The sequence below is a fragment of the Prosopis cineraria genome, unplaced genomic scaffold, assembly GCF_029017545.1.
Source record: "Prosopis cineraria cultivar Desert tree isolate PC_DT_omini unplaced genomic scaffold, ASM2901754v1 PC1, whole genome shotgun sequence".
NCBI classification, from domain to species: domain Eukaryota; kingdom Viridiplantae; phylum Streptophyta; class Magnoliopsida; order Fabales; family Fabaceae; genus Prosopis; species Prosopis cineraria.
The window spans coordinates 47,729,346-47,735,794 of record NW_026555332.1 but is presented as its reverse complement, the minus strand read 5'-3'; the positions used below and the strand labels follow the sequence as shown (position 1 = coordinate 47,735,794).

At 38.2% G+C, this 6,449-nt stretch overlaps 1 protein-coding gene across 1 annotated transcript; it reads right to left on the bottom strand.

The window, feature by feature from the left end:
* Nucleotides 1-350: 350 nt before the first annotated feature.
* Nucleotides 351-6,118, bottom strand: LOC129291480 (glucomannan 4-beta-mannosyltransferase 9-like). The gene is made up of 9 exons (XM_054928854.1): nucleotides 5,260-6,118; nucleotides 5,047-5,145; nucleotides 4,697-4,949; nucleotides 2,136-2,246; nucleotides 1,873-2,009; nucleotides 1,666-1,779; nucleotides 1,377-1,576; nucleotides 1,070-1,264; nucleotides 351-964 (listed from the first exon to the last, which is right to left on the bottom strand). Exons 1-9 carry the CDS (start codon nucleotides 5,587-5,589, stop codon nucleotides 802-804), a joined length of 1,602 nt encoding a protein of 533 aa, XP_054784829.1. The 5' UTR covers nucleotides 5,590-6,118; the 3' UTR covers nucleotides 351-801.
* Between the last annotated feature and the right edge of the window lie 331 nt (nucleotides 6,119-6,449).

The following is a 6,449-nucleotide window of genomic DNA, read 5'->3' as shown; positions in this document are numbered from 1 at the left end:
AACATAAAATTTCATTTTTAAAAATAGAACCCATTAAAATCTCCATTCTATTTATCAGATGGAAGAATTGACAGCTATCTTAAATAATGGTTTCGTGGAGCATTAATGGGATAGATAGAAAGACACAGATCCTTTGGATATGCCATTTACAAAAATATATATCTTTATAAGGCAAATGACTTTATTTTTTCTCTGTTTCTCCAGCAATAACTCTTGTCCACTTACCATCTGCAAAGCGGACTCTAATAAATGCATTCACAAGCTAAAGTGGGATGAGCCTTTATTCCCTATTGGCTTCCTTTTCCATTCAATTCACAGATATGAATAGAAAGGGGATACCAAGAAAGAAAGAAAGAAAATAATATTTGTGTAATCTTTTCCCATCTCTTCAAACTGTAAAAACGAATACACTGTAGAGAAACCCCCCGAAATAGAAAAAAGTAATAATGGTGAAGAAATACTGCAAAATCTAAGAAACAATCCATCCAATAGCAAAGATGTTCTGCTCTCTAGAGGATCCGACGCCCCCAGTGCTGTGTTTCTTCTCTTCTGTATACTTCATTTCCATGGCAACAACTTTGTAATCTCCGTATCTTTGCTCACTATTCACAAGAAAAACAACTCAATTCTTTCAAGTCACTTTCTGACCATGCATATAGTTGAGAAGTGATCGCCTTTTTTCTTTTCTTTTGTACTAACAACCTATATAATTGACAGAACCTTGCTGAAAGCACAACACTATTTTACAAAGAAGAGAGAATCATTGCACAGAAACTGGAATTGCCGAACGAATAGAGTCTTCTAGGAGTTGGGAACGAAGGTGCCAACATATCCAAAAGCCAAGATGAAGAAGGCAATTGCTTGCATATAAAGGAATATAAAGTAGTGATTTTTCCCGAACAAGAGATCATAGCAGCCACAGAAGAAGAGGTAGAATCCGACTCCAAGTTCCAGCAAGTGAATCCTATCATGATATGATATTTTCACGCAGACCACTTATATCGGTAAGTAATTCTGATTCGGAAAGCTAGCAGGGAATCTTATGAGACAATTAAGCCAAAAATGTTACCTGTCTCCAATCCTGAATCGAGGTTTCTTGGGTGCTTTAGCCGCAGCTTTAGCCTTGAAAGCATCTCCAAGCTTCTCAGTGACAACCCATTCATTCACTCGACTCGCCTCAAGCAGACCAATAATCGTTGCCTTTGTTCGATGTAGAGACATGCAGTTCTCAAAAAGAATCCAGAAGACAAGCAAGTGAAGCGACCTTAAAACAGGAAACATGTTCAACAAAATCAATACAAGTACGAGAATCACAGCAAAAGGTTGTCTTCAAGACCTTCTAGATACATATGCTAGCTTGGGTTACGAGGAGAAACCTTGGAGTTCCGACCGCATTGAGGAGGGTGATGATGGAAGGGATATACACAGCTCCCCATTTTGGGACAACAACCTCTGGCACCAAAACTGTCGCTGGTAATACAATGCAATAGAACACGAACGTGTTGATGTGGGCCACCACCTTTCTAACGAAGAAGAAGCTGTAAATGACGTGTAACTTCTTCCACAAAGACACTTTCTGCACAGCAGATACACACACTTGCCAACTCAGAGGATGAAGAACAGAGAACGTGCTCTTTGGTGAATACAGGGAAGGCAATAGCTCACCTTGTTTCTGACAATCTCCGCTACCATTTTCCTGAAGAGATTTGCCGGGCCACAAGACCACCTGTGCTGTTGGAAGCGGTAGGCCTTGAAAGTGCTAGGCAGTTCATTCTTGACCTGTTACAGTAAAAACAAGTTTAACAAGACATGCATTTGTAGGAATGACCGTATTCAAGAGCATAAAAATGTTGAAGAGAAGAGAAAGTAAACCTGGATTTTGCCCAAGTAGAGGAATTTCCAGCCCTTGAGACTGGCTCGGACGGCAAGGTCCATATCTTCTACAGTGGTCCTATCCTTCCATCCACCAGCCTCATTCAGCGCTGCAATCCTCCATACTCCAGCAGTCCCTGACGTTAATATTCGCTTCTCATTTCATTTTCAACGTAAAACTCATCCCAACGTGATTGGATTTTTTATTCCTGATCTGATGTAAAAGACGGAAAGTAAATCATATTTGGAATCGTGTGGCTTACCGTTGAAACCGAAGAAAGCGTACGTGGAGGACCCCACTTCCTGTTCCACGGTAAAATGGTAATCCAGCGACATCTCTTGCATCCTGGTCATTAAACACTCGTCGGAGTTCACTGCAAAGAAGGAAAAAGGCCACGTCAGCGTTTCCAACGTGGTATGCTGCTAGTTTTAGAATGATTTTTGCGGAAGAGATGGGGGAAATAAATTCATTGGTCGGCTAGTAGAGAGAGACAGTGACTGGGAAATGAAGTCCACCATTAAAAGCTGCACATGCAGGTGCCGGATACAGAAAGAAGGAAGAGAGGAAGATGATGAGAGAGATGAAGCAGCAGACTAGGAGTAACCACAATGATGACATCAACGACCACAATGATAGCACCATAAGAAGAAGGATGGTGTCAATCACAAGAGACAGATATACCCTTGCTTTGAGACACCTTCCTTTCATATGTGGCCACGACCACGAGCGCCCAACACTAATAATTCAAGGACATGGACCATCCCTTTACGAGTGTTCTGCCTTTGCACATGTCCTTTACTATTCTTGGCTAGTGGAAGAAGTGGACTTTACCCTCTCTTTCTCATCTCAGCATTCTCTACACTCACTCAATTGTCAATAAATGTTCCTCACAAAGTATCATTGCATTTCCGATCTCAAGAGGAGGACATGTTTACCAGATTTATTGTTCTCTCCCCCATACTAATTATAATACAGAGTTAACTAATTTCACGGGCATGAAAGAGTGGTAGTTGATACCTAAAGCTTGTAAAAATTGTTTGACTTTTTCTTCACTTATATTAATAATCATAATAAAGTACTGTATGAAAATTAAAAATAAGCGACTTCATCTAGGCTATAATATAATGCATTGATAATTATCTTATGATTCTAAAAAAAATTAGGAAAAATCTTAATCTCTTTAAAAATTTTATATCTCCCCAATCATACCCTCATTAAATATCTTATATAAATATCTTAATAATAAAAATTAAAATTTTAATGCATTATTTATTCAAAAATAATAATAAATAAGGGATATAGTTGAAAAAATAATTATAAAAACTACCTAATATTCTGTATTTTTTATCAAACATGTCTTCTAGAAGATGTTCTAATCCGAATGGAGTAATTGCTAACAACTTGTTGCAGTTAAGGAGGGGTAAAGTTGAAAAGAAATTAATTATCACATCTCTACCTTCTATTTACAAGTAAGTAAAGTTTTAAAACTTTGCCCTATAATTAAAAAGGAAAGGAGTGTATCTATGTGATTGGTTGTTCAGGTAGAACAAGTGTGATCTCTGTATTATATTAGCCTTGAAAGTATATTATCATTTACTAGTACGTTCCAACAATATATGTAAGAAAATGTTAGCGAATTTAAGGGCCTATTTAATTTTGTTCTCATTTTTTTGTTTTTATAAAGTATTTTGTGATACAATTTTTAGAATTGTTTTTTTCAAAACAAAATGAAAATCTATTTGATTATGTTAATTTAAAAACAATTTTAAAATTACAAAATAGGCTGATAGTTGTGGTTGTGGGTGGTTAATAACAGAGGTTAATAATAGAAATTGATTAAACTTACTAAATTTTCTAGTAATCAAATGTGGTGTGTTTTGAAAACATTAAAAAAAAAAGAAATGAAAATGACTTTAGGATATTTCTATTTTTTAAAGACAAAAAATGATAACAATTTTGAAAATAATTTAATATAAAAAATTTATCCAAATATATATATTTTTTGTTTTTTTAAAAACAAAACATAATTTTTAAAAACAGAAACCAAATAGGCCATGTGTCTCACAGGACTTTCCTCCACAAGGTTGTAAGTAGTGGAGGATGAGCTACGCTAAAATAAGGCTAATTATGAAAAAGGCAAGGTTTCTCTATTTTTCTCCTCTTAACTGATCTTGAACACACTTTCGGAAATATTTACCTCTTCTTTGCCCCCCTAAGATGTGGCCCAACTATTAGCCTACTTTTCGGCTCCAACAGCTATAGAATTAATTGCTGCTGTTTGTTATTATTAACTTATTAACAGCATAAAAGGGGAGAAACTCACGAGAACCATTATTTGTTGTTAACTTGCTATTATTGAAGTGCCCTCTATTACAGGCCATCGGACAAAGGAAAAGAATCAGCCGGAAGCACCGAAGCATTGTGTTCACCAATTTTTATATAATATTTTATTGGAGGGTAGTTTAAACTTTATAGAGCGGGTCCCATCTCAACAACAACAGAAAAGCAAATCAAGGAAGACGATACGAGATGCATACGTGCCTTGGAACGAAGACAACCAGGGAGGCAGGGACGACTCTACTGTAATTTTTGTAATGTCATGGAACCACCAGGTAGGACCCACCTCTCTCCGCCCAGAGAGAATTTCCAAAACAAAAACAAAAAAGTAATAACCCACCGACAGTTTTCTGGAGGAAACTCTGCTTTTAGAACTCTCATCGTGGAAAACGAGATTTAATTAAGAGTATAGAGCCGCCATTGGACAAGAAGAAAAAAAAAACCTAACAAAAAAAGGAAGATGTTTAATGAGAAAGAGTTAATTACCAAATTTCCAGCGAGCCTGAACGAGGGCGATTTCAGGGTTGTGAGCAAGGAAAGGTATTGAACGCCAGAGGAAATCAGGCTCAGGCTGAAAATCAGCGTCAAAAATGGCAACATAGTCGCAGTGCTTAACGTAGCCATGCTTCATTCCCTCTTTTAGAGCACCTGCTTTATACCCATTTCTGTTGTCTCTTACCTCGTACTTTATGTTTATCCCTTTGCTTGCCCATCTTTGGCATTCTAGCTCCACCAGAGCCTGCAATTTATCCGTTCACTTCCCGACATCAATCCTCGATAATGCCATGTTAAATATGTAGTAATATTATAATCCGTGTCTGGATTTTTCTGTTCACCTTGATTGTCGGGTCTGTGGAATCATCGAGAACTTGTATTATGATTCTGTCGGAAGGCCAAGAAAGCCCACATGCTGCTCCAATCGAAAGCTGATAAACCTGCATTAACAAGTAGATCCAACAGAACTTAACCTGAATTCTAATACCGAGAATTAATAATGCAATTCCGATGGACTGTGCGAGCTAGAAACCGAAGTGGGTATATTGGAGTACCTCTCTTTCGTTGTACATTGGGATTTGAACGAGAACCATAGGATAAGCCGAGTTTCCCAGCTCAACGTCGTCCTTTAGTGGTTCCCATTTATAACGCTTCTCTGGTTTTCGGCCGAACAGCTTCACCAAGGTAATGACAATGCCCATATACACCCTCTCCACGAAAAGCATCAGCGACGTGACCAGACACAGAAATACTGCCAGTCTTAGCAGAGGAACCACCAATGGTAATTTGATTTGACCCCAGATGAACCCGAGTTGCATAGTAATATCATCTCTGGCCCCTTGAAATGCGTCTGGAAGAACGGTCGTGGATGAAAGACGATCCATTCTGAAGCTTTTTTTTCCCCCTTCCCTTTACAGTAATGGGTCGTCAGAGAAACAGAGGAGGCAAAACCCACTAGAAGGATTTAAAGAAGCAACTTTTGATAAAGAAGGAGGGATATCTCTGTTTGGTGTTTTGCTTCAGGGCCACGCAAAACAATGGAGGCAGAGCTGGAATGTTTGTCACTGTGGCTAAAACCCCACTGAGCTTGAAGAAAACTGAGGCGGATCTGGAGCAATGAGACCCCAGAAGTAATAGCAGAAGCTAAAGAAGACAGGAAAGGAAGCTAAGTTTGTGTTGCTCGAGTCTATCCTCTTCTCTCTCTGCGTCCTTCTTCTCTGCTTCTGTAATCAATTCAGAGGAATGCGGAAGCAGACAACATTTACAGAAGCGGAAGCAGAGAATTAAGGAGCTTCGTGACTGTAAATATGTAACTAATAAAACAAAAATGTGTGAGAGAGAGAGAGGGGAGGGGTAGAGAGAGAGAGAGAGAGAGAGAGAGAGAGAGAGGCCCGAAGAGTATCGGATGGGTGTTGTGCCTCTGAGTGTTGTTAGGCTTTTATAATGTGCCAGTCTCTGCCTCTCGATGCTGAATCACCCTGGAGCTATAAGTAACACAATCCTTTTTTTCGCGTCAAGCAAGAGGGGGAATAGAGACACAGTGATGTAGTGGCTGGAAAAATAAAAATCTAAAAATCGAAATGAAAAAAAAAAAAACATAATAGTAATGATATTTTTTTTGCCAAAAATAATAGTAATGATATTAATAATACTAATGATGATTACATTCTTGGGCATATGATTTTGCTACAAGGCGTCAGTTTTTCACTTGTGCATTAAAAAAAAAAAACAGAGAGAGAGAGAG

Excerpts from the sequence above, each read along its gene's own strand:
- LOC129291480 (XM_054928854.1), bottom strand. The coding sequence starts at position 5,589 with ATGGATCGTCTTTCATCCACGACCGTTCTTCCAGACGCATTTCAAGGG. Across the intron at positions 2,247-4,696 it reads TCAGGCTCGCTGGAAATTTG|TGAACTCCGACGAGTGTTTA; the intron begins GTAATTAACTCT and ends CCTTCTTTGCAG. Across the intron at positions 965-1,069 it reads CGATTCAGGATTGGAGACAG|GATTCACTTGCTGGAACTTG; the intron begins GTAACATTTTTG and ends ATATCATGATAG.